Below are 27,864 nucleotides of genomic sequence, written 5' to 3' on the forward strand. Positions count from 1 at the left end.
AAATAATTCACATTTCCCAGGCCGATAAAAGGAATAACAGCTTCTGTAAAACCTTTCCCGTTGTATGAATCTGAAAGAAACAATTCAAGTAAAAAGCTGGCTACTGGCTATGCAAAGAGAAGCAGCTTAAAGGAAGTCCCCTGGTTCCCCCTTCCCTCCACATGACTGCCCCTAAAGCCACATCATGTAGAAATTCTGGGCCTCCCCGGGGCTGTGAGGTCCGCCCTCCTACAGGGGCAGCTGGGCGGCCACATCCCAGCACCTAGACAGTGCCTGACCGGTGGCACATGCGCAGTCTTCGAAGAGCAGTGACTGGGAGGCGTGGCCAGACTCACACTATGGAGATCCTGACCGTGGACTTGCACGCTCGGGATGTGGCCTGGGGAAGGCTATCGTTACTTCCATTTTACAGATGAGAAAACTGAGGTCCAGTTAGGACTTCCGTAAGGTCCCCAAGTTGGCTCTGGCCCTAGTCCCATCCAGTTCCAGCATTCCAGCTGCCTCCAGGGTGCTGAGGGCGGGCAGCTCGTTGCTGTGGGTATGAGTAATAGCCGGTCACCTGGTCACATGCGGCTCTGGGGTGGTCTGCTCCCCTCTGCCCCGCTTTCCCTCGGCCCTGCTGAGCCGCCCAAACTCAAACTTTCCAGCCTCTCATTCTCAGCTATTTCTGCAAATCCGGGGCCGCCCTCTATCCTAGATTCCAAACCACAGCAGCACGGGTCCCAGGCCCGCCCTATCTCCAGCTGAGGGTTCAGGGGGCAAGAGGAAGGTTCCATTAGAGTCCATGCACCCAGCCCTCTGATCCCTCACAGGCTGACCTGACGGGGGACAGGATAGAGGATGCTAGTCTCAAATCTGGGTTTAAAAGCTGGGTTACAGCCACACACATCTTAATTGGTGCATTTCTATTTTCTCTGTGGGCATTTTCCCTTTCTGATGGACTCTTACAAACATTTTACTGTTATATTTCTTGTAATACTGCCTGGAATCGTTATTTAGACATCATAAAAAAATCATTATGTTTTTAAAAGAAAGGAAGAATTCCTACAAAAGAGAACACAAAAAGCTTGGGCAAACACACAAACACACACAAGCCGACGCACACACAAGTACCCACACATGCAAGTGTAGCGGGACAGAAAAGAGAGGTCTAGCACTACACCACTTTGCAAAATACAGTGAATGAATAATTTATAGGGCTCTTTACAAACATCTACATTTTTTAATCATTCTAGAAAAATCCGGTTCGATTACTTACAGCAGCAGGTCTGTGCTACACCAACCCAGAAATGGTGACCAATAAGTAAAATTTACAATTCCCAATGGTCAAGCCTTCCACAGACCTGCATCGTAAACATTAACATCTTTTTTTTTAATACACCAGAACCCACAAAGCCGTTGCTCTCACTCACCGAAAGCACCGTGTGCCATAAATCCTCGAACCCTTTACTTTGCAAAAGGTTCCCGACTTAATGTACAGATGATCATATTTCCCACTTTACTTTGGCAAGCACTCCATTACACCGCGCTCTTTGCTGCCAGTTCCAAAGTAGGGGTGCCTGCACCCCAGCCACGATGCTCTAGTTCTTCGGACTCCCCAAGATGCTGGGGCGCACGGAAGCAGGCCAGGGGATGGCGGCATTGGTGGGAGAGGCTCACATGCCCCCCCACCGGGGCTGTCGTGGATCTGTGCCCTCCCCAGACTTACCGACGGCGGGCTGCTGTGACATCTGGCCGACACCAGCGTCTGAAGCATGAGTCCCCTCGACAACCCCAATGTGATCCCGGCCTCTGTGTCTTGCTCGGGGCTCCCTCTGATGTGTGGGCAGCCTGACTCTGTCTTTGAAGTCAGGGCTCAGGCTGACCCTCAGGAGCGAGGGACCCGCCAGGCGTGGGTAGCTGGGCTGCTGCCCCCTCAGCCTACACTCTAGCTTCTGGCCCCAGGGACCAGCTGCTGGACCGGGAGCGGTGACTGATGCTCGGTTACAGAGAGCCGTTCTGGTTGACACTTCCTGTTTGGGGAGGAAACCTCACTGGTGCTAATGAGTGGCTCAGACTCCCAGGAACGGAGGCAGGACAGCCAGCAAAACCCAGGACGCATAAAGTGAATAAATGTCATCCAGGGCAGGGCGGAGGCTGCCTCCCCACGTGTGTGTGTGTGTGTGTGTGTGTGTGTGTGTGTGTGAGAGAGAGAGAGAGAGAGAGAGAGAGAGAGAGAGAAAGGGAGAGAGAGAGAGAGAGGTGTGTTTACTCTTCGGGTTACAAAACCAAACATAATGGCTGCAGAAAGTGGCAATTTATCAATGGCTGTGGGGGCGATTTATTGCAATCACCGTGGCTGTCATCGGCTTCGTGATCATTTGCCCGGCATTTTTGTGCCAACAAAGGCTTTGTGGTCGTCTTTATTTGCTAGTCGGTGCCCACAGTAAGGAGAAAGACAGACAGGAGGACCCACAGACAGAAGACAACCCTGTCACGAGGGCGAAGCCTGGATGGGCGTGTGCCTGCCTGCTGCCGACAGCTTTTCTAGTGACCCTGGAGGCCACGCTGGCAGCCCAAAGGGAGGCCAGAGGTTTGGAGGCTTTTTTTAAACCACTGAAGTTAATTATACCATGTCCAGTCTTAGGACAAGTATATTCAACTGTTTTCAGCTTGTTTGAAAACCGGTGATCTCGGAAAATGGTAGTTTTGAGTAACCCTGTGCATTTCGAGAACCAGAATACACCGCACGGGGCTCTGGGCAGGTTCACTCTGTTGTTACAAGGGGCAGAACAGGGCCTGCATGGTCGTCTGACCGCTGAGCCCATGTCCTGTCTCTTCTGCCGGAGAGAGACCTCCCGTGGGCAGGGGTACTCTTGAATCCCCTGAGGCCGGCAGAGGCCACTGCACATAGAGGGCAGTGTGACCTCGAGCAGATGCCTTTCCTTCTCTGTTCTGATGACCCAGTTAAACAGGGAACTTGAAAGCCGCCAAAAGCACATCTTTGGACCGCTTTGGTTCACACAGTGCTGCGCTTTGCTGTGGACACCTCACTGCCTGCTGTCCTGGTATCTTCTCCCTCTGCTACCGGCTGGTACTTTGTATCATCACTCAGCTTCCCAGTGGGACTACAGGCTCCCCAAAGGCAGGGACCTGGTGCCCTGCACCCCTAGGCATCTCCACAGCCCTGCTCATGGTATTCAGCTCACTGGGACACCCGTAGGTGCCTCTGGGGCCCACGGGCACTCAGACAGTGCCCTCAAACAGTAACAGACATGGGATCCCGGCGGAGCTTAGGCTGCAGGTTTCCAGGCAGCCCCAGAGCCCCCCAGAGCCTCTGATTCAGTAGCTGGGATGGACTCAGCATTCTCTGTCCCTATCAAAGCTTCTGGGTGGTCTCCCATCCCCTTGGAGAAGCTGTCCTGTCAGGACCTCTTTCTCTTTCTTTCTTTCTTTCTTTCTTTCTTTCTTTCTTTCTTTCTTTCTTTCTTTCTTTCTTTCTTCCTTCCTTCCTTCCTTCCTTCCTTCCTTCCTTCTTTCCTTCCTTTCTTTCTTTTCTCTTTCTTTCAAGATTTTATTTATTCATTTGTCAGTGAGAATGTGCACAAGCAGGGGGAGTGGCAGGCAGAGAGAGAGGGAGAAGCAGGCTCCCAGCTGAGCAGGGAGCCCTGGGGCTCGATCCCAGGACCCTGAGATCATGATCTGAGCTGAAGGCAGCCGCTTAACTGACTGAGCCACCCAGGCGTCCCAGGACTTCACCCTTTCTCATGAAAGCGAACCCTCCAGGTATGAGTGGACAGGGGTGCGCCCATGTCCAGGTCGGCTGTGATCCCCCGTGTTCTGGGGTTTTCAATGAGCCCTCAGCTGTGCACTGAGCTCCTCCTCTCCCTTCGCCACACACAGCCATGCTAGATCAGAACATTCAAGAAGAACTGTAGCAAAGGTTATAGGAGGACAGGCGGGCCCAACAGGCGACACACAACAGATTATTGTCAGCCCTCCAATCCAGGAACACCGGGAGGGCAGGGCTTTCCTGGATAGAAGTCCCCAACTCCTAACACAATCCTTGGCTGCCCCGCCCAGCACAAGTTCTCTTCCTTCCCTTCCAGTTCTGGGCACCGCCTTATTCCTGGCCAGCCTGAAGCCACCTGCAGCGACTAACCACCGGGGGGGCCTTGTTCCACCTCTTGGCCCACCTCTCGTCGGGGCTGATTCACTGGACAGTGGTGACCAGCTTCCCCACCCTGGCCCACCATGGCCCATGTACAGGCCTGGCTGGTCACCGTGCCCTAGCTCAGGCCCCTCGCATTCCAAAAGGCCACCTTAGCGATGCGGTGGGTCACCCTATCTTGGCGCACGCTGCATCCGTAGGGCCCATGTCACACCCAACCCCTCCCGCTGTGTTCCCTGAATGATTCCCCTTCAGAGAGACCCTCACCCCGGCTGCCGGGCAAGCTGGCACCTCCCGACCCCACCCTCCCCACAGCCTGACGGCCATACCACAAACAGCAGATGTTACAGTCAGGGGTCATCCAGCACAGACACCCCGCACACCAGCTTTCGGAGACCTGCTGTCCCCCAGGAACGGAGACCACCCGTCCACCAGTCCCCAAATGCCTTTACATTTCCCTGGGACTGCATTTATCATCTTGGGGCTGTATCTTGTAATTTCCTCATCTGATAGATCTGGAAGGCTTAAGAATGTGTTTGCTTACATCCCACCTGGCTCCCAGGAAGAGGGACAGAGAGGTAGGAAGGAGTTACTGTCTGACTGCAGGACAGTTAGCGCCTACCTGTTACACTGGACAGCTGGCGGGCCCAGCTGCAGACGGCAGGAGGAGGAAGTGAGAATTCTGTAGTTGAATGGTTGAAAACCACCTAGAGTGGCCCATCCCCACCCCTTAATTCCCCTCTCCAACTTCCGTAACTCCGCGGTCTCCTGGATTGGGGCTGGGCTGGCAAGGACAGAATATGAGTGGAAAAAAGAGGCACACACCCCTCCAACCCCCAGGAGGGAAGAAAAGAGACAGCTTGAACTTCAGTTTTAACAACGGCTTAAAATGGGGCACCTGGGTGGCACAGCGGTTAAGCGTCTGCCTTCAGCTCAGGGCGTGATCCCGGCGTTCTGGGATCGAGCCCCACATCAGGCTCCTCCGCTATGAGCCTGTTTCTTCCTCTCCCACTCCCCCTGCTTGTGATCCCTCTCTCGCTGGCTGTCTCTATCTCTGTCGAATAAATAAATAAAATCTTTTTTAAAAAAAAAAACGGCTTAAAAAGGCAAGCTTCCTTGTTTTGAATCAAGAGGCGCATTCTCGGTCCAGATGCTAGAAAGCAATTTCATGGAGTGCTCGTCTGACCCAGCCTGGCCCACCCCGCCAAGGAAGTCGTAGCCACTACACTGGTGGGGAGGGTAAGAAGGGGTAGATCTAGCCTCAGGGGGCCCGGACATCACTGCGTCGCCTGCTTCCCTGGCCCTTCCCAATGCACCTGAAAAATCACCCTGGCCACTGAGGTCTTCTTTTGCAGGCTGGCCAGGGAACGCAGCAGGAGCACAGACTTTTCTCCCAGTCTGGAAGGCATTGGCCAGGAAAACAAGCAGGGAGCCCCGAGGCCTGGGCCCACGGCCAGCTCTGCAACGGAGAAGAAGCCACTCTCTGCCTTAGCTACCTTCTCTAGGGAACTGAGGGGCTTAGACTAGAAGAGCCATGAGCCTAGAAGGTCCCCAGCTGATTAGCACTCAAATCCCGGGGGAAGAGGGAGGGCTCTGATATTTAATTTATTGCACTCCTAAAACTCAGCCCTTCACACAGCTAATCCCCCCAGCGGGCGTTACTGTCACTGTTTTATAGAGATTTCAGGTGCAGCGTCCTTAGCAAGGTTTTACAGATGAAGAAGTGAGTGCAGAGTTGAGGACTTGGTCAAGGTCACATGGGAAAGAGCTGAGGTTCCGACCCGGTTCCATCGGACTGCGAAGCCAGGGGCCCTCACCTCCTCAGGCAGCTCCCTGCAGCTTTGCACTATCGTCATGAACTCTCACTTTTTAACTATCTGGAGCCCTGCCCAATACTCTGATGAGCACAAGGAGGGAAGGGCCACGGGGCAAGGACAGGAAACATGAACTGGAGAGCAATGTCCCTGTTTGGCATCTCTAGGCTGGAGAGGGCACACCTGTGGTCCTAGAGTGCCCGCAGGTCCTGGGGAACTCAGCAGGCTTGGGACTGGCTGTCTGACCCTCTAGTGAACAGATGGCCTGGCCTGAGCTCCTGGCCGGCTCTGAGGCCTTCCTTCCAGGTTGCCTGGCTGAGGCCACCAGCCCATCATTCAAGGCCTCCTCCAGGAAATCTTCTGTACCCTAGTGATGCCCCCTGACCCACTACGGCCATTTATCCATCAGACGATGACCAAGCACTTGCTCCAAGCTGTCCTCGCACCCCCCCTCCCCCCATCCCTGTGGGCCTAGGAGGGATAGCGACAGGCACAGAGATGAGTAAGACGGTCTTAGCCCTCCAAGTGCTCCTGGCTGGTGTGGGGGGTGGGCGGCGCGGCGGGTGGGGGAAGGCTCACGGAGACTCAGATTCAGCCAGCCATGGGTAGGATCTAGGCATCTGTATTTTTAACAAACCATGCAGGTGACAGAAGGGACACCCATGTGAGATTCTTTGGTCTTGTGGATATCCTGGACCCCCACATTGCATTCTCTGGGCTACCACCTCTGAGAACATGTCCTGTCTGTCCCACCAGCAGGCTCCTCTGGGCTCCCAAGTCTCATGAATCTGGGCACAACTCCCTAGTTCGGCAACTTGCTACCTGTGTATCTTTGCCAAATACCCAGGCTTTCTGAGGCTCAGTTTCCCCATCTGTAACGAGACGATAGCGGTGCCTTCCTGCCCTGAGGATTAACTGGGACAGTGTGTGCAAAGCAAGCTGCCTGGCACAGATAAATGCACAATAAATGTCTGCTATTAATTATATCATCACTGCACTCCGATGGACAGAAATACTTCCCTGGGGCTATTTCCAGAACCCCACTTCTGGAGCCTGTTTCAGACGCGGCCCTGGACACCTGGGAGGCCTTTCGGTGCCCTCTGCCAGGGCTCCAGCAGGACCTGCCCGCATTTTCTCCCTGGTTTCGGCCTCTTGGCCCCTAAAACGACATTCGCTCAGCTCCTTCCCCTTCATCTACCCTGACTGCCCAAAGTTCCAACCACACCCCTGTGGGCAACCTTGACCCCAAATTTCGGGGAAATGGTCAGGAGGGTTAAGTTTGCCAGGCAAGAGTTCGGGGGGCTGGGGCGGGCAATGGTCAGCCTGGCCTCTTCCAGTTCAAGGTCGGGCGCCCCCGCCCTTGTCGCGGGCTCTGCTGGGGCTGCCAAGCGGCTGGGAGGCCTGACGGTAAGGTCCCGCCCCCCCCTCCACCCCGCTCCCCGCCCTCCCCGGAGACGGGCGTGCCGTGCCGGAGCCTCGGGGACCCGGGACCCGTGCCCTCGGCGGGTCGGCAAGGCTGCAGCCTCGGTCCGAGACGCCCGCTCTCCCTGGTCCCGCCCCGCGCAGGGCGCCCCCGGCCCTGCCTCCCGGCACCGCGCACGCGGCCGGCGTCCCCGGGGAAGGCAGGCGCGCAGAGTGGGCGACCGGGGATCCGGGTTCTCTGCCGCTGGGCGCACGTGGCTCGATCCCCGCGGCCCCGGTCGCCTGCAGACGCGTGGCGGCGCCGGGCCTCGGAGCGGCGGTGGCGTGGGGGCACAGCGGGGTAGCCGCCGGGGCGGGGGTCCCGGGCGGGGCGCAGCCCATAGCCCCACGGCGACGCGGCGGAGGGGTCACTCACCAGTCCGGCCCGCCGCTCAGAGCCGCGGCGGCGGCTGAAGGTCCGCGTTGGAGGCGGTGGCCGGGTCCCGAGGCTCCTCCTCTCCCAGCGCCCCGCCCGCCCGCCCGCGGGGACGGACCTGCGGGGGAGGTGGCCGCCCGCCAGCCCGCCGCAGCTTATCCGCCTCGGCCACCTCCCCCCGGACTGCAATCGGGGAGCTGCAGGGTCCCCCATCCCCGCCTGGCCCTGCAGCCCCGGCGGCGGCGACCGACGACCCTCCGCCCCAGGCCCGACGTTCAGAGCCAGCCCGCCCACTTCCTGATCCGCGTCCCCTCCTCCAACCCGGGTTGAAGTGTGCAGAACTCTGGGCCCGCCACTTAGCTGGGACAATGAGGGCGTGGAGGCCAGGGTGACTTCCTTAATCTGAGGGACAACCTCAAATCCACTGCCATTTTATCACCAAGGGTAAGCGGTAGGTCCGGTTTGCACGGATGGTTAAGAGGCCAAGGTGTCAGACTGGATACTGCTTCCTTCTTTTCTGCGGCAGGAGCAGCAGGCAACAGAGGCCCCTTCTCAACAAGGCAGCATCCCTGGCACTATGGTCCTGCTACTTTCTGTCCCTTGTCCACGCATCGGGTAAACCTTTGATCCTTGCCCATAATTCTCAGGTTGGAGGCCTGGGAGCTGGTGGAGGGCTCTTGGGAAGAGCTGCTGGGGACAATGGAGCTTGCCTTCCTGTCTAGATTTCCTAGGCCCCCAACACTGCCTGCTGCCCTTCCTTGCCCCATGCGGGTGGCATCACAGCACAGCAGTGAGGTGAGAATATGTTTGGGGTGTCTTTCTAGAAGTGTGTGTGCCCATCTGAAGCCCTTTCTCACCTACAACCTCACAGCAAGTGCTGCTGAGTTTTTCCCCTCCCTTTACAGGTGAGGAGGGGCTCTGGTTCGGTGGGCCACCGTTGGCATTAAGGTCCCTCATCTTCTGGGAGACTGACTGGAAGTTTCCAGACCCTTGGACTCCATCTAGGAAATGCCTGGGGGGCATATTCCACCAGCCCCCGATGAGGAGTTTCAGACTATTCTAGGGAGCCCAGCTGGGCAGGGGAGATAAACCCTAGGGAGGGGTTAGCTGAGCCCTGAGGCCAGACTCAGGGGACTGGGCCCTACAAATGGACCCCAAAGAGCACAATAGGGGGTGAGGAGGCAGAGTTCTGACCTTGTCCCGTGGTGGTGGGGTTGCTGCTGTGGAGGGTCTCTTCTCCCCACTCCTACCCTGCCCCCCTGAGATCCACCCATGAACCCTATGCTTGCTCACCTCCACAGGTTTCCTCCTGCCTAGAATACCCTCTGTCCCCAGCTCTCTGCTGCCAGGCCCCAAGGCCCAGCTCCTCTCCTACTTCCTTTTGTTCCATTCTGCCCCAGGGCAACACCCTCTCTGAGCTCCCCACTCAGGGAATCCTGCCATACCACACAACGTTCCACGGGTCAGGGTCCCAGGTGCCCAATGCCTGGTCCCTGCCCTTGGATGATGGGTTGCTGCCGCAGTGGGTTGTAAATTTTAGGAAGACAAGAACTAGTTGCTAGCACCCTTGGGTGCCCCCCACCACACTGGGTGCTCTTTAAATATCTCTGGCTGATGGTGATCTCTGAGCATCCTTCCTGCAATGCTAGCGAGCAGCACAAGGAGACTGAGCTTGAGAAATGGAGGCACTGAGAGGTCTTCCAGCCTTCTTGAAAGGACCCTTGGATCCATCTAGCATCCTTCCAGAGAGACCTGCTGGGCCTCTTCGTGGGGCTCCCCATGAGATGCAGAGAGAGAGATGAAGGCTGGCCTGACTATAGAGGGAGGAACGTCCTAAGGGGAGCATGAACTTCTGCAAGAGAACATCCAGGGGCCCGAAGGAGACAGGGAGGGAGATCGCTGAATGCCCTGCTGAAGGCCAAGAACTTAAGTGGACAGAGCACCACGTACTGCATTGGCCTTGTCGCTTTGCTGGTCTGTTGTCCCCCAGGATTGGGAGAAGCCTATCTGGCATGGGGTCTGGTGTGGGTGAGGGCTCAGGAAATGTTTCCTGAATCCTTTGAGGGCCAGGCTTTTGGAAGCAGAGGAGCTCTGTCCTGATCTAGGGGGGAGGACAGTGCATTGACATTGGCTAAACAGCATCTGTGTGCCAGCCTCATGTCTGATCGGGCCAAGGGCAGGGCAGTCAGAGGCATCCTCTCAAGATGTTTGGTAGATCGTGTTACTTCTCCTCTCCAACCCCCTCCCGCCCCATCCTCCCCTGCTGGCCTCCTCTCTTTCCCTCATATAGATTAGGCAGGGTCCTCAGGCCACAGCCCTTGCTGTTTCCCTCTGCCTGGGCCCTCGGCGTCCCTGTGGCCTTCCCTTCTCCTTCGGGTCCTTGCTGAAATATCGTCATCTCTGGGAGACCCACCCCATCATCCCCCATCCCTCATCCAGGTACCTATGTCCTATTTCTTTTCTGCTTTTTAAAGGCGTTTCTTTCCTACCATGCCATAAAACACACTTTTCCCTTTTGTTGCATATTAACTGTCGGCTCCCCCAGGGCTGGGAGTTAGCTCTGCGTCGTTCGCTTCTGTATTCCCAGTGCCCAGAGCAGGGCCTGGCACACAGTTGAGTGAATGTACCCCATACTTACCCTACCTCCTTCAGCATCTCTGGGAAGCTTCCCCCATGGCTCTTCACCACCTCTGCTACCCTTGCTCACCTGCCCCAGAGCCAGCGTGGTGCTGGGACAGAGGAAGTGCCCGGTACACGCTCTGCTGGCTGTCTGGGCCTAGAGATGCTGAATATTCTGTTTACAAAGCCCCTGGTGTCAGCCTCCTGAGATTGCCCTTTTCTCTGAAGACAGGGCAGCCCTTTGGCTAGGAAGACAAGAGCGTCCTGGAAGAGAATCTGGGTTCACCTCCTTCTTGGGCCAGAGAGGAGAAGAACGTTGTGCACTCTCAGCTTCTTGGATCGATCCGGCATTTATAGGCTAAGACAGAGCACATCATTTCACAGAATAAACCCCTAATTGACCATGAGGAGACGGCCCCGAGAAGCCACGTGTGCTGTGTACACTGGTGGCTGGGAGCCAGGCCTCCTGGATCCGGTGCTGCTGGGCTGGCCTTCCAGCCCCAGGGAAGGGGCTCCAGGCCTCTGGGCCCCCAGGAGCTGCTCCCTCTCGTGAGGGAGGGAACGAGGCTGCAATTCAGGGTGGTGATCTGGGCAAATGGAGGAATTTCTCGGCCACAGTGTGACCCACCGGGTAAAACCATGTAGGAACCACCCAGAGCTGAGGTAGCGACGGACGGTGGGAACAGTTTGTGAGGAAGAGCCACCGAATGGGGAGACAAGCTGGCAAAAGTGTGCTTGGGGCCTGGGATTGAAGTTTACAAACTGTCTCCACTTGGCACCTCACCTCGAGCCAGTATTGTATGACATGATAAGGGGTGGCTTCCAGGGCACTGGGACCCCCACCCCCGCACCTCAGAGCTCAGCACTCGGGCATAAGGCTGCCGTTCTTCTAGTCCTCTGTGGAAACATGAGCCCTCCCGAGAGGAAAAGCTCTGTGAGCTTGGTGGAATGAACTGTGCCTCCCCAGGAGATTTAACTGCGGCCGGCACGAGAGTGTGGAGAAGGTTCTAAAGGCAAGCCCTAAAAGGGGAGTGTGGGTAATGGACGGGGGATGGGGTGGGTAGGAGCAACCACTCCTCTAAGGGCTCTCACTAGCACATAGTAGGTGCTTAACTCTTTGTGTAACATCAAGTGTCCTGGCTTGTGACTAGACCGCCGGTGGCCGATGAGAATGTAGGAAGCTGGCCCAGTACGTCCAGGGAACATTCAGTGAGCCCAGAAGCGGGTCCTCCCTGTTGGGCTATGGTAGCATTACGTTCCCTTTCAGCTGGGGGCGTTTGCCAAGGCACACGACTGGAGAAGCCTGGGTTTTAATCTCTTGCTCCAAAGGCGGTGCTTGTGGTGGCCTCAGGGAGGGTTTAGAATCACAGAGTCTTGGCCCCGCCCCAGGTGTCCTGGATCAGAGGCGCATTTTCACAAGATCCGCCAGAGATTCTGTGCACGTTCAAGTTTGAGAAGCCCTGGTCTACCGTACACATGAAAGCAGCGACCCCTTGAACACCTGGGCCACGGCTGACGATGGGGAGTCTATACCAGGCCACACACAGCCTCCCTGGGTGGCACTTTAATACTGTGCCCCTTGCTTTCTCAGGGTTCTTATGAGCCAACGGGCCTGACCTAGTCTGCTTCCGAATCTTTATAAATAGGGAGTAAGTGACTCTGTCCTTCCCAACACTCAATGCCTATTATACAAAGCTCCAAGAAGAAAGATGGAATATTAGTATGCTTCCTCCTTTCCAGTCACTGATCTTGTTTCTCTTTTTACCCTGGTGACTAGGATACTCAGCCCCATAGTCGTGATTCTGTGATCCTTATTGAAGATATTTAAGTTCTACTTTATTTTCCCCTAGCGCATGATTCTTTTTGGTGTCAAGTTTACCATAAGCCTTGTCGTTAAACTTTCACCATAAGCTATCGTAAGTTGCTTTTGGAAAAACCAGTTGTGTAAGCAAACTAAATAGGAAACGTCTGCGTGCGACCGTGGCCAGTCCTCTCTTCCCCCTCGGCGGCCATCACCCTTTCCTGGCAAGAGCAGGGTCGTGGCACGTCCTCTGCTGGAATTTGGAGAAGGATGTGCCTTGCACTTCAGCCAGGCCTCCCTGAGGAAAGGAAATCCAGCCAGCTAGGGGGTCACATGGGGGGAGATAGTGATAAGGTGCTCACACCGTGCCCCTCCCTGCTTCTTCTCCGTCCATCCGCACGTCCGTCTCACCTGATGGGGAGTGCGAGGTACTGTCCTTCATGCCAGGGGACTCCCTGCAGCCTGGGGTGGAGGGATCCCATTCACCGGAGGCCTCCGCCATCTCTCCACGTGCTCCCCCTTCTGCCGGGTGCTGTGCGCCCGGCTCTCTCCGGGCAGGGGGCGGGTGGAGAACAGAGTCAGCTGAGGCTGCTCACGCCTCCTGACTCCTCGGGACGGACAGATGGCAGTCACAGCTCTGCGGGGCAGAGGTGGGGTCACTGACCTCGGGCTCATCTACAAACACACTGTGGTAAGCACTGAGATAAGCCCTCCCCCTCCCCCTCCCCCCACCCACCCTGGGTTTCAACCTGCTCCCTTCTGTTTCAGGAGTCTTGGCTCTCCAGGGAAGGTGAGGGAAGGCAAGTGACATTTGTTGAGGGCCCACCTTGAGGCCAGCACTGTGCCACGTTTCAATCACCCCACATAAGCCTCACTGGCCCCCGCCAGGTGAATGGGATCGGCTCCATTCTTCAGATGGGGACAGTGACCTGCTTGGCCTCGTGCACTGAGGAAATGACAGAGGCCTGACTCCTGGATCTTTCCACTACCTTTGCCTCACTAAGTGGAAGGCTCCTGTGGACAGTGGCCAGCACATCCTTGGTGACCCCCATTAGCGCCCAAGACTGGGGCCAATGTGGTGGGGGGTCAGAACAGGGACAGTCTGTGTGGTGTGACCAGAGGGGACATGAGCCACGGAGTGGGGTTCTGTCCCCAACACTCCTCCCGGTGTGCCTAGGTGAGTTTCCAGCAGTTTCCTGCAGCTGTCCCCAGCCTCCACGGAGCCTCCTCCGTGCAGCTCCACGACTCTGTCCCCCTGAGGTTTGCAGAGCCTGGAGCAGGTCTGTGGAGGGCCAGGTAGGCCGCCCAGAGCCTGCTTCTCTCTGGTGTGCCGCTGGTTTCACTGGCATGCACGCGAGTTCTGTCATCATCCTCAGAGCCACCTTCGAATGTTCGCTGGGCCCTGGCAAGAAAGGATAAGGTGGATGATGGCCCAGGAGTGGCGATCTGTGCCAAAGGCCAGGAGCCCCAGTCAGCCGGGCACGGGGTCTCCTAGGAGGAGGAGGGGCCTGGGCTTGGTCTCCGGAGGCATCTGTAGGGTGAAGAAACACACTGCCCTGGGTTCAAATGTGGTCTCCCCACAGAACCTCAATCCCCTCCGCTGTAGTCTGAGAGAATAAACCAACTCAGGTGGCGTGAGAATTAAGTGAGAAACTGCCAGGAAAGTGCCCGGCCCTTAGTGGGTATTCATGAAAATGCCGCCGGCCAATCTGAGAGCCAAAGAAAGTGTGTTCAGGGACGAAAGGCAGCCCACCGAAAAAGCCAGTTATGAGAAATATACTTGCTGGCAGGCCCCTTCTTCCCGCTTGGAAAAGTCTTCTTCCTTTGTCCTGCACCCTGATCTCCATCCTCTTCTCCTCGGAGAAGTGCTCGGGGAACTCTTTCTCCTCTGACTTCATGGCAAGGAACCAGTAAGCAATGAATGCCTACCATCCCTCCCGTATCCCCTGTCCCAGAAGATTTGACCATCAAATCTCCCCTTGCTGGGCCTCCCACTCCTGTCGGTCAACATATCGGTGAAATGGGGAGGATGAGGCAGAAGCAGTAAGCTAAGTACAGATGGTACTCATGTTAAGTCCTTACATCCCCTCACCTAGATTCCCTCGGCTGCTTGTCCTCTGCCACAGTCAATCCCCTGGGCCTAGGCCAAAGGTGGGACTGCAGACTGTAGGCCCTACCTACCCCCCTGGGTACACTCTGTCCCTTGGGCTGGCCTGGGCTGGAGGGCCTGATTTGGTGGCAGCAAGGTCCAGTCTCCCCTCCACTCTCCCATTCAGGGTCATAGTCTTTCCTGAAGTTCCAGAAACCCTTATTCCCCCAGGGTACAAGGGAGGATGAACCCCTGTCTTCCCACTTCTGCTCCAGACCCATCTGGCTGCTCTGATTCTGGAAGTTGTTCCGTGAGGCCTGCTGGCTCCTGGGCATGGTCTCCACTTTTGCTGGGTGCATGAGGGTGTCAGCCCCCCTGGGTTCTGGTTCCAGCTCTGCTGCAGCCACCATGACCTTGGCCAAGACCCTTCCCCTCCTCAGACCATTCCCCCAGAGGTAAAATCCAGTGGGTCGCAAAGGCCCCAAGGAGCCTGAGGTCTCTGCGGATGCCTTTGTGTGGTGAGGGCTTAGATCAAGGGTGGGGGTGTGTCCCACCCCTTATCTAGAGCAGGGGCCCTCTTGCCTATCTGTAGGTGGGATCAGGTTGACCATCCCTGTGTTAGACACCCCAAAAGTCCCCTTCACCTCTAGGACTCTCATTTGGTTGGATTAGAGCTCCTGAAGAGTAGGAGAGGACTGGAGGCGTCAAGACTGCCTTCCCCAGGAAACTGGAATTTCTGGTGGTGGCAGCCAAAGGCAGTAGGCAGTAGCTCCTGAGAAGGGTTCAGGGTCAGCAGGTGCTAGGGGAGGGGAGGTGCAGGCCCAGGGGAGACGGTGTGTGCGGGAAGAGGGGGGGATGGGGCAGGGGCTCTGGGTGCCCTTTTGACACTGAAGCCCCTGGGGCCATATCTCTCCTGGTGCCCTTTCCTGGAATGCAGTGATGCCTGAATGAAATAATTGGCTACAAGATACACGTATACAGTGCTTATGCAAATTTATGCAAACAACATGCAAATGTAGCTGGCCTTAGGCTGGGTGCCCTGGGATGGCGGCTGGTGGGGGATGGGGTGCCCCTGTCACTTCTGACTTTGCCTAAGGCCTCTGAGGACTTCACAGGGAGAGGCCCACCACTTTCCTTTTGCTCTGCACAGTCCCTTCTCAGCCGGCTTAGGCAGGAGACCAGCAACTATGGATCTGCTGCCACCCCCCCATGCCTAGGCCCTGCTGTGCAGAAGACACCAGGGGTACTGAAGGGACACCAGAGAGGTCGATTCCAGGCACAGATGGTCTGGTTTGGGTCAACGTCCTCATTCCATAGGAAAGGACAGTGAGTGTGTTTGGATAGTGCGGTGAATTTCCCTGGCACGTAGCTGGCTGTAGGAGAACCAGAATTCAGCCTGAGGCTGCCCCATGCTGACTCCGCGCCCTTTCCCCACGACTGCCAGCTCCAACACTGTGCCCCCCCGTAATTAAATGCCCTGCCGTGTGTGTGTGTGTGTGTGTGTGTGTGTGTGTGTGTGTGGTGTGGGCATGGGGCCGCATAGAGCCTGGGCCCCCTGCAGTGGGGCTCACGTCCACTTCACCTGTGAGCCCCGGGCCATCCCTCCATTCCCAGACCCAGGGCCTGGTGCTTGGCTGGTGCTCTGGAACTGTTCACACGAAGGACGGAAAGCGTGCCTTTAAGGTGCATACTTGTCACTCTTAAGTCAGCTAGCGTGCAGGCCAGACCATACACCTGGGTGGTTTTCTTGCTGTTGAGAATGGATGTTGTTATTAGCCGGTCATTCCCCTGGGGTGGGAAATGAGGGGACCTCAGCATTGGGCAAGGAGCTCCCTTCTGGGCCTGGAGAGCATTGGCCTGAAAACTCAGAGTTCCTACTGATCGAGCTGCAGCTCTCCCCCACCCCCTGGTCCACCCTTACATTCCAGGGAATCACGCTGGCACGGGCATGACGAGTGGAGTGGCAAGGTCCTCCCGAGGCTTGTGTGAGCCCAGAGTGCTGGACTTGGGTTAACTCCAAGCTTTGCAGGACATTTTGCCCAGAGACACTTGGGCCTGGTTGTGCTATGGGCCCCCGGGGATCCTGTTTCCCCTCAAGGGGGGGCATCAGTGGTTTCTGTGGACAGAGCCAGGCCTGCACAAGTGGGCTCATGGCCATCTCATGTGGTCATTGGCAGCGTGATGGCAAGACCAGATGCTGGAGGAAGGGCCTCACTCGGAAGCCCTTGCAGGTGGTCTTCTTCTGGGAAACACTCTAAAGAAATGGTGGTGGGGGTGGGGCAGGTAACTTTGGATAGACGGTGGTAGGGACTTACCATGATTTCAGCCTTGAAAGCAAGGGTGCTTTCTTTTGGGGGTCACAGGCCAATGGGCTTGGAGACCCACATACTCCAGCCCGGTCTCTGGCCTGGGGCCTGGCGAGGCAGAGCGTGGTGAAGACCCCCTGAGGCCAGTGTAGTGGTGGCAGAAGGAATAGACAGAGCTGCCTAGGGCCGGGCATCCTGACTGCGGCCCTGGTGACAGCGCAGAGTCTCCAGGCCCGGAAGGCCAGTTTCCTGTTCCCATCAACTTTGGAGCCCTGGGATGTCTTCCCAAGCCGCGTTTACTTCGGAATGTGACTGGTTCTCCAGGTGAAATAAGACACAACTTCTCACTTCCTCGGGCTTATCACGCAAGGACCAGGTACAATTACGGGTAAAATACGATGCCAGGCGCCACGGCAGAGGCCCAAGTCCTTGGCAGAGGACACTCGGGAGCCGATGGCCGTGTGGTGGGCCTGGCTGCGGGGCAGTGCCGGGCTTTCTGCCCAAGTAGGGCTGGGGCGGGGGAGGCCTGGGCACTTAGGCAGGGGTGGAGGCCCAGCACTGGTTTCCCAGACCATTAGCAAGACAAGCAGCTACTGAAAAATTCACCACAGGCCTCCGTAATGCACTTTGGAGGACAGCATCCCCTCAGGTGCTCAAATCAAGCTGTTGACCCGGGGCGGGGAGGGGGGCGGCGCAGAGGCAGTCAGGGCGTTTTGGAAAAGAGGAGAAGAAAAACAGAAGGAGTGTGCCCCACACCTCCCTCCTCGAGTATATTTGAGGCACTGACCCTGAGGGGCGTCTCTTGCATGGTCCCCACTTGAGTGTCCCCACCTTTGACCCTACTCCAAGGCTCTGCCCTCTCTCCTTGAGGGCGTCCCACTGTGGCGCATGCTCCGAAGACACGACCGTATTTCCTGCTCAGCCCCCAAAGGCGCTTTCTTGAGGCAGAAGCCTGGTCTTAAACACTCCTGCCCAGAGGTCCTACTTGGCCTGGGCAGGGGAGGATCCTGGGCAGCCCAGAAGACCCTGGAGTTCCTTCTGCCTGACCCTGGGCCCCCTCACCCGCCAGCGGCCCTCCAGATGTTGAATGCTCACTGGCTGGGGCGGGGCTCTCCGCCTTCATTGCCTCTGACGTCTTTGGCACCCTTCCGGGAAGGTCCTCCATCTGCCCATTTCTCAGGCAAGAACACTGATCCTCTAACAGTGGGAATCAAACCAAGTCATGTGGCGGACGGTGCTTTAGGGGCTGCCGAGCTCAGTGCGGTGTGAGTGGGAATCTGGCTTCCACCCTTTCTTGCTACGGGGAGGGCCCTTGAGGAGACTTCTTCCTGGCTCAAGGCATCGATTTCGGTTGGCGAATACTCATTTTCGAAAGCTTTTATTGGGTGGCTGACTTGTCACGTGGGTCTAAGGCAATAGCTTTCCGGCTTTTTCGCAGGGTTGTACAATCTGACCCAGTAGAGACCCACTTAAATATAGATTATAGATCCATAACTGAAACAAAAGCATTTAGAGACAAGGCTTACCTTTACAACATGGGATGATATCTGATATTTTGAATTTAATTCCATTCCATTTCATTAAAGAAAAAGCTTGTTGACCCAACCCTCTCAGAAAGGCATGCACTGAAATTGGCAAATGCTGGCTGGTGGCTATGTGCGCGGGGTCAGGACGTGGTGCCCCCAGCGAAAGGTGGTGGCTGTGTGGTGCGTGGTAGCCTTTCGGGATCCGTAAACTGGGGCCCCTGTACGTGAGAAGCAGATGGAGGGTGGTCTCCGCCACACACCCTCTTGAGCAGGTAGGTACTCGAGGCCGTGGCTGGGGTCGGAGGTAAGCTCTGCATCCTGCGGGGACCCCGGGGTCCCTAAAGGGCCCATACGCCTTTGACTTAATCATCATCATGCCCTCTCTGCTCCCATTTCCTGCTGCGAGCACTGAGGTTACAGCTGAAGACATTCACAGGCCTTCACAGCTTGGACATTCTGGGATGGCCCCAATTTAAACTTGGCTTCCTAGTCTATAAAATCCCGCTTCTTAAAGGCCAGAGCCATGGAGGGATGAGCCACCAGAGGCCGAGTGGGGGTAGCAGTACTGCAGGGGGAGCTGGGCGGCAGAGGAGGATAGGGAAAGGGGATGGTGGGAAAGGAGAGGGGCCTCTGGCTTCCCTTTATGGCTCTGAGCACTCTGGGAAGCTTTGCAGGTATAAAACCTGGGGGCTCAGGATGGGTCTCCATGATGCCTGCGATGCTCCTTTTTGCCAGGCCTTTTCCAACCCTTTGGATGTCAGCCTCCAGGATATAGGAACGCAGAAGCCACAGTTAAACACCCGTAAGCCGTAAGCTGGGGCCTGAGCTCTGCTCTTCTGAAAGCTCTTCACCACTTAGAGATTCCATTTCTTTCCTATTGGTACATGATGATGTTTCTTTAATGAGGAGAAGAAATACATTATTTTTGAAAACAGGCTATAATTTGAGCCACCTGGGCTAGGAGGAAGGCAGAACTTCTCTCAAAGAGACAGAGAGATCTGCTCCTTTGGGATGCCACCTTTAAGGCCCCAGTTCGCCACAAAAGGCAAACTCCCCTCTAATCCCTCACCTCACTGCGGGGGACAGAGGGACCAGACTCATGGGAGATAAATTGTCCTGCATTTTAAGTAACAGGGATTTTTGAATTTCAGGCAACCTGGAAGGGAAGAGTGTGAAGTCAGAGCTCCAGGCTGGATAGGAGGAAGATCTGGAAAGAAAGGGGTCCCTGAAACGGGGTGGGATCTAGGAGCTTCTTTCTAGAAACTGCACTGTGGGACATCCTGCTATAAGTTGTTCCAGCCCCACCCACATGTCAGTTATGCACCAGTGTTTCCAGACCTCAGTGAGTGCCTGTCTGGAACGCCTGCCTTGTCACTACTTTGAGGGGCATGCTTTTCGGAGGCTCAGAAAAGAGAGCAGGCTATGTTTGTCCCGGGGGCCAGACGACACACAAGCTGAGCTGAATAAGCCCCAGTAATGGCTGGGGGCAAGCTGCTGTGTGGACTGGCCAGGAAAACATGAGCCCCTGAACATTCAGGAAGCTCTGGTTCCAGAACATTCAGACAGCCCACCTCCGGCTTTGTGGCTGTCTCTCCAGTCAGACTTTCAGAAGCGGCCATATGCCTCTTGCTGCCTCCCACAGACTAGCCTGCCATTGTTCTTTGCTGAGTGTTTGCTAACTCTGCCTACGTCTTTTCTTTTTTAAAAAGATTTATTTATTTGAGAGAGAGAGAGAAAGCGCACACACATAGCATGAGGGGCAGAGGGAAAAGGAGAAAGAATCCCAAGCAGACTCTCCACTGAGTGTGAAGCCCGACATGGGGCCGATCTCGTGACCCTGAGATCACAACCTGAGCTGAAACCAAGAGTTGGGCACTTAACCGACTGTGCCACCCCGGCGCCCCTGCCTACGTATTTTCTTTAGACAGAGAAATCAGTAAGGAGAAACCAAGGTCCCCCTAAAGAAAGCTCCCACTCCTGTTTTGCCTTAGGGTCCTTTTCCTTGAAAGACAAGTAATGAAATGTCACACTTCCATGGCCTTTACGTGTACCAAGCTCTGTCGTGCGTGTCCTGACATGTATTAACGATCTTATCAAGGCCTTCTGGTCAACCCATGAGCTAGGTCCATAACCATCACCACCATTTTATAATTGAAGAAACCGTGGCACTCCAGAGTCCACAGGCTTACCTACTCTTTCTAGTGAATAGCCCTCAAACTGCCCCCCTGGGGTGTGTTTCTTGAATCATTTCCGATTTATCCAGTGGCTCTCATTTGGGCCAGTTTCACTGCTCCCCCCACCCCAGACCCCGGGGAATATCTGGCAATGTCTGGAGACGATTTTGGTCATCTTGACTGGGAGGGTGCTGTTAACATCTCGTGGGTAGAGGCCAGAGATGTTCAGTGCGCGGGACAGCCCTTCCTTAACAAGGAACTGTCCAGTTACAGACATCTACGGACTGAGAAACCCTGATGAACCGAAGCCCCTCTGTGGCTGGCTGAGAGAAATCTGTGTTCGAGTGTTTCTGCTTCAGAGTTTCTCCTCCTTGCTCCACACCAGGTTCCCTCTCTCCTGCCTGAGATTCTACGGCACCCCAGAAGCCCTCCTGGGGGCAGCCCACCGCCCTCCTGCCTTCTCTTGGCTCCGGGTCAGATCCCCCGGGCCTGTGCCTCAGTCTGGAGTCCCACTGAGGACAGAGCTTCAGGCCGGCTGTGTGTGCATGTGTTTATTTGGCGGGGGAGCTCAGGGAGCTCAGTGAGGGGGAGGAGGAAAAGCCAAATCAGGGGTACATCGTTGATTTGGTCTCCCGTCTGCTGGAAGCTTCTGGGATGTGCATCTGCTTGTGCCCGGCCACCCTCGTGCCATGGCCCTGGGCTGCTCTGACGATCCCTAACTGCCCTTTACCTCTGGAGCGTGCACGCCTGCTAGTGGGACAGGCTGTCCACGTGACTCGTATCACGGTGTCAGAGAAGCCTTGCGACAGGAGAGGGGGTGAAAGCCTGCAGGGGGTAGGCCGGCCCAGTTTCGGTCAGCGGGGAAGCTGAGGGGGTGTGAGATGGGCACTAGAGGTAACAGCAAGGGGCAGACCCCGCGGGCCAGCCCTGAGATGCCCACCACACAATCCACAGACACGGAAGCAGGCCTGCACCCACTCCCTGACCTCAGGCACATCATTATCTCGCTGGGGAAAAAGATAAGATTGTTCAAAACAGTTGATAATCCAGTTTCACAGCCACTTATCAATGGTGATGATGTCAGAGCTGGAAGGAATTTCAAGAAGTCTTAATCTAGTCTAACCTTCTCACTTAGAGATGAAACGATTCAGGTTCATTTATTCATTCGGTCAACAACTGTGCCTGCTCTGTTACAGAGAAGTGAAGTGACCTCTGAAGCGGGCCTCTGTGTTTAGTGATTCACCATGAGGTCCTGGACGGGTACGGTAAGGGGTCCCAGAGAACCGGATGGGGGAGTGACAGCCCCTCTGCTGTCTTACAGAACACCCGGACAGCGATTCCCTGCTATTTTGGACACACGCAGGGAGACCTGGGGCCCTTGCTAGAGTCTTTGCCCATCTCCCCCAATTGTTAATGGGTATTGATCTGCAAACAAATGCTTAAGTGCAAGAGAAGAGGGCTCTGTTTACAGAACGGGCATCAATTTTTATAGAATTCAGAGTCCTAAAGTAATACGAATACTCCTCTGATCTGCACTTCTGGTTCTGTTTAACCTTGGACGAGTCCTCTTTCCTCTTTCTGGGCTTTAAGGTTCCCCAAGTTTTTCACCCAGCCAGAGTCTTCCAGGAGGGCTGATTGGGCTAATTGGTTGAATGCGTGAACCAACTCGTAAAATGATCAGTGGGACAGCCTTGGAGGTGATGCTATCTGATTTCCTGTTCAGAGATGGGAAAACTAAGGCCCAGGGAGAGGAAAAATGAACTGCCCTCCAAACACCCACAAGCAAATGAAGGGGGGCGACGTGTAACCAATACAAGGTGACCGGTGTTATGGCAGACACGTATGCCAGGAGCACACGCACAGTGAGAGGGGCGTGATACCATCTGTCCAGGCTGCTTGGGATGGTGGGAACTGGGTGGAAAACAGCCTTGAATCCCCCCAGATGCCACAGAAGGATCTACCCCCTCATATTTCCTTCTTCCCTCCCTTCCCCCTCCCACATCAGGGTTCTGCACTGCTCACGATGGACCTGGGCCCTGACTGTCTGGAGCAGAACATGGGTCCTCACAGACTCTAGGGAGGCTGAAGAAAAAGGCATGAACTGCAGGCTGCCAGGAAGATGGCTGAGGTCATGTGACAGGACGCTGTGGTCATCAGTGAGGACACCAGATGCCACCACGGGCCCCCTTCTGCTGCCAGGGACAGCGATGTCACCTCAGGCAGCAGGACTTCTGCCCTGCCCTGCTACTAGCTGGCATTCACTCTAGACCTAAATCGCTGGTGGGAGCATCCATCATCTGAACTTTGGGCACCTGCTGCCATCCAGCTGCTTAGGCTAAGGAGAACAAATTCAGGCCTTTGAAGCTCTTCCGGAGGAGGTAGGGCTGCCCCTCCCCAAGGCTCAGCCGGTGGCCCATTCTTGACACATGGGGAGGTGGTCCAGGTACCAGGTCCATCCTACTGTGTGTTCTGTACATTCCTGGCCTCCCTGTGGCCACCTGTGTAGGACATGGTCCAGGTCTTAGAGAGCTCATAGCCCATGACAAGGCAGCTTGAGACTGAGTCCCTAGGAAATAGCAGCCTGGTCATCAGGGCTGGCCTCTTTCATCCTGGGAGTACTGGAGAAGGGAGGCTGGCTCAGCGCCGCCGAGGATCTCCAGAGAGTGTCTCGGTGGGCATTCTGACCTTGGTGCTCAGAGGCATCTCAAAGAGGCCAGGACCACAAAGAACTTCATTAGGACAGAAGGACCTGCTGCAAAGTAGGGGGGTGCTCCCTCCACCCACAGACTGCAGTGAACCACTGAGGAACCCTAGATCGCTGGAGGGCCTGAAAAATAACACAGTCCCTTCTCTTCCCTCTGTGCTAAATAAGACCATCACAAACGGTGGCAAATGATGTGCGCAGGTCTACACACCTTGCTTTCCCCCTCTGCTCAGCTTTAAGTCCTGGAGATTGCTCCGTATCAGGGCAGTAGAACTCTCATGCTTTGTGATGGCTGCAAAATATGCCTTATTTATTTATCTCCTTTTTGATTAAAAGTCCAGTGGTTTCCATGCTTTGTTTTACAAACAATGTTTATAGGTTCTTAGTTTTTGGTTTTTATGTACATTTATGACTGTATTTGCAGGATGAATTCCTAGGAATAGAAAGCATGGATCAAATGGTATGCGCATTTAAAATGTTGCTAGATATGGTCAGATTGCTCTTGAGTGGAGGTTGTGTTGGTGTGCCCTCCCAAGAGCAACGTACAGGAATGAGAGCCCTTGTCCCACACCAGGGGGATCTGCAACATGGGGGAGATAGGGAAGGTGGAGTAAGCTTGCCACTGGCCCTCAGACACCACCAAAATGGCATTGTTCCGTGCTTGGCTGGGGAAATATTTCCTAGTTCTCTGGCTGCGTTATAAATGTTAATTTTCTGAATGCAAAGTGTTTTCTTAGGGCTTTTCCTTCCTGGTGGCAGAATTGGTCTGGAGGGCCTCTGTTAGCCCTCAAGGTGATGGCTGTCAGGGTGAAGGAGAGACAGCAGAACTTTCCTCTGGCCATATACTTCTTTGCATTTAAACTTGATTGGCCCTGTGGCAAGCTCACTGCTCAGCCAACAGGAAATACCAGTGGCCCAAATAGGCAGGGGACGCCACAGCAAGCATTCTCTCACTTGCTCACTAGCTCCATCTGTCTGTCCATGTATCCACATATGTATGCATAAACCCACACACGCCTCCAGCCATGCACGCCTGCACCCACACATGCATCCACGCGACACCTGCCTCGGGTTTGGCATTCTTCTATGTGCTTGGAGAGCCGTAGGGTGAGAGGAAGGGAGGGGATATAGAAATGCGAATGAACAACAACTCTGTGATGCCTTCTGTGCCAACGTAGAGGAAGGTTGGTTATAATAGATCCCACTTATTGAAGACCTCCACTACTGGGCCCTTGCTAGGTCCATGGGATGCAGAAATGATGAAAAAAGTTGCCATCTCTCCCCAAAGGAGAGGTGGACAGTCTCCTCGGAAGAAGGACAGTCATATGAAGAACCGTTATCAGGGAAATGTACTCCATGCTGTAGGAGCACTGAAGAAAGGGATTCATTCTTGCTGCAAACCCCTATTTGTCAAGATAGATGCAAAGTCCTATCTGTCGTGTTTGGGGCAATCTCACCCAGGGTGGAGATTCAGGAGAAAGCCCCCAGCCTTCTGCTCTCATTGGTTACTCCAGTAAGTTCCATTCCAGCAGTGTGGTCCCTCTGCTTCCATGCAGGCTCAAGCTAGTGGTCTTTACCAAGCGGGACCCTCAGGATTTAAGGTCAGCCTCCCTATGTGAGGCTTGCCAGTCTTACTTGCCATGTGACCTTGGTCATTTTGACTTCTCTGAGCCTTCTTCTGTCTCTGTAAGATGAAGGCAATAACCATGCTTCATTCCTAGGGTATCATAAAGATTAAGTAAGCTATGCAAGCAAAGAGCTTAGCATAGGAGCTGACGCATGATAAACGCAGAGGAAACACTAGCCGTAATTGTTATATTTATATGAGGAGGGGCGGAAGGAACTGAAAATGTTTGAATTATCTACTTTACAAAGACCTAATGTGAATTTCAAGATCCAGACCAAAGGGGAAGATCTCCTATTGATCCGTTATTTCTTTTCCCTCAGCTTAGAATCGGCCAGCCCCTGGGTAGGCATCCTGGAGTGGACACTGGGATGGGCCGCACCTTCTGAACGGAGCCACTTGCTTCTCAGCAGCTGTGAGTAGGGGCCGTGATGGTCCATGGAGCGGCTCTCTCCGGTAATTGCCTTCAGGGGGAGGCAGATGCCCTGGCCAAGCCCATGCCCTTGCTGGGAGCAGCCCGCATTCTATGGGATGGGAGTGGGGAAAGGCCAGTCCTCTTGCCTCAGTTTGAGAAAACTCTGAAGGGCCATCGAGCTCAGAGCTCATCCCAGGGCTAGCTGAGGATTCTGTTGTGAGAGCACCTCAGTTTAACGCCGTCCTCGGCCCAGTCTTGCTTCCGTCATTCTCTTGCCAGCATCAACCTCTGGCATGGAGACCTGACTGAAGACACACTTAGTGCATTTTCCCCATGGCTCTTAGTTTCCTCCAGTAACACCAGGGAACTTCCTGAGGACAGGAACTAACTCTATGTTCTCCTCACCACTGTCCACGGCACGTAGCACAGAACCCAGCGCATTAAGCTTCATCCAGGTGCTGTTAGAACGCAGTGGACAACATGCCCACATAAGAGGACTGGCTTCCAGAGGGCAGTGGCTTCTGGCCAAGCTGAGCGCTAGCCTTGTGTGCACAAACTTGACTAGCCAGCTAAGTACAGAGGACTCAGCTTGGGTGAGGGGTTCCAGGAATGGTACCCATCAGGGGCTACAGGTTTCTGAAGAGGGTGGTGATTCTGAGCTCCCAGTGCCTTCCAAGCTGCAACATGGTGGATGAGAATTCATAGGCCGAGAAGCATGGATGGCTGAGTCTACAGTGAAAATCACGGCCACGCAGAAGGAGGCCGAGCTGACCGTGGGGTGGCCCACCTGAAGATCAGGAAGATTGGTGCCTGCTTAGCTCCAATGCATCTTCTGGTAGAGGGTGTGTGGGAGGGTGGGCGAGTCTTTGCAAACACACAGTTTGCGGAGAGCTGGACACATAGATTGGACGTGCATGGGGGTGGAGATAAGACCCAAAACTCAGGAAGCCAACTGGATAAAGTTGAGTGAGAGGAGAAGGCTGAAGATCCAACCCAGGGTGGGGAGATGGGGGAGGAGGGCAATGTTGGCCAAGAGGGGAGGGTCGAGGGGAAGAGAGACAGAGGAGGAGAGCCAAGGGGGTCTCCAAAGTCAGAGGGCCTAAACATTGCTTGGATGCCAAGGAGAGCCAGGGGCTTGATCCGGGGAGACCCCAGTGGCTTTCGGAAGACTGGCTAGGGCATTCATTTGGAGCACGGGTTTCAGAATCGGAGCTGGGTTCAACTTGTAGCTCTTTTCCTTGCTGCCTGTGTGACCTTGAGTGAATCACTTAACCTCTCTGCTCTCCATATCCTGACCTATATAAATGCGGGCGTCGCCAAGACTAAAGGACACATAGTTGGGAGAGCACTTGGCACGGGGCCTTGCTGTAGGGAGTGGCAGTCACTGGCAGTTGGCATTACTGCCAGGTAGAGCCACAGGAGTGGGGAGGGGAGGATACTTAAAAGGGGACCAGGGTGAGAAGGGCTTTATGGGACTGGAGCCCGGGTTTACTGCTGAGGGGAGGGGCCCAGGTGAGGGCAGAGCTGGAGGTTCACAGGTGGGAAGGGGTAGCTGATCCTGGAGGCATGGCAGCGGCACAGGTGCGGAGAAGGGAGAGCCTCGAAGCCTCCCTGGGACCCGCCAGGCTTGGAAGAAGCAGGGACCCTTGTTGGCAGTGGCATGAAGACATTTCCCCTCATCATGGGTCTGCTCATAGCCATAAAATATGGGATGACACTGGATTTGGTCATTAAGTAAATGGGATAAAGAAATAATTGGAAAATGGATCCCTGCCCGGAAGGAATGGAATTGCTCCCTGTGCTATTGTTGTCTACGCCCTCCGAGTAATCTGCAAAGCCAGGCAAGTAAGGACGTCAGGCTTAGGTGTGATGAGAAACTCCACCTTGAAAAGAGCCTGAAATTACCCATGACAGTGGGAGAGCCTTTGTCTCCTGCACAGAATGAAGGGGAAAAATAAACCCGAGTGTTTCCTGGAGTGGGAAAAAAGGGAAGAAAGGGAGGACGGTGACAAAGAGTGCTTGAGTGTGAAACCAAAACCCCAGTGCTTTTCCCAGTCGGGGCCAGGCAATACTCACCACCCCACCTGGGGAGCGGCCAGGGGGCTGGGATGAGGGGGGCACTCAGGCCATCAAGGCGGGGGTGGGGCTGGAGGATGTGGCACCTGCTTCTACCCCCAAGTCAATTTACTTGTCTCTTGGCCCCTTCAATTTACATCCCCATACTCGGCCCTCAGCACATGCCCCAAACCAGAGCTGCTCCTTGGGCACTGTGGACAGGAAGTTGGGGTTATGATTATCCATGACACAGCCCTGGGAAGGAAGAACTGGTTTCCTTGCGGAGGGGGAGCTGGGGAGGTAGATGGGAACTCTTCCCTTTCCGGTACCCCAAATCCTATATGAGCAACCCATACTGTTGTACCAGAATGCCACTGTGGGGTGCCTCTCTGCTGCCTCGGACCCGGCCTAAGACTCTAGCCGCACGCCCCATGCAGGGGCTTACAGCCTGGACCCCATTCCACAGCCCTCCCACCTTCTATTGTTAAAGGTCCGTTGTGCCTTCAAGTCAGCAAGCACTGAATTAGGCACCTGCTGGCATTTAAAATGTTTTCTGTTCCTCCCTATAGATGAAGTCAGGGGCTGCCTCCAACAGAGCCTTCCAACTTCAATCAAACGCGCGGACTGTACCTCGCTTTTCCATCTCTAGATTAGACCAGCGCGTCACACGGGCTCGTGGGCATCTGTGGCATCAGGCCACTTCGTGCACTTGTTCAAAATGCAGATTCCTAGGCCTCCCCCCAGGGCCCC

General features: G+C 55.2%; 1 protein-coding gene across 3 annotated transcripts in view; it reads right to left on the bottom strand.

The window, feature by feature from the left end:
* Positions 1–12,757, bottom strand: part of STEAP3 (STEAP3 metalloreductase) — a 49,579-nt gene extending 36,822 nt beyond the window's left edge. The window contains exon 1 of one of the 3 annotated variants that reach the window (XM_087856290.1): positions 12,633–12,757. In XM_087856290.1, the coding sequence (XP_087712416.1) occupies positions 12,633–12,723 (91 nt within the window). In that variant the 5' untranslated portion in view covers positions 12,724–12,757. Of the gene's footprint in view, positions 1–1,708; positions 2,115–7,801; positions 8,060–12,632 lie in introns of those variants that run through there. The other 2 variants (XM_045804083.2, XM_045804082.2) reach the window with 2 other exon arrangements.
* Between the last annotated feature and the right edge of the window lie 15,107 nt (positions 12,758–27,864).

The sequence above is a fragment of the Ursus americanus genome, chromosome 1, assembly GCF_024610735.1.
Source record: "Ursus americanus isolate L20-20 chromosome 1, mUrsAme1.1.p, whole genome shotgun sequence".
Lineage (NCBI taxonomy): Eukaryota > Metazoa > Chordata > Mammalia > Carnivora > Ursidae > Ursus > Ursus americanus.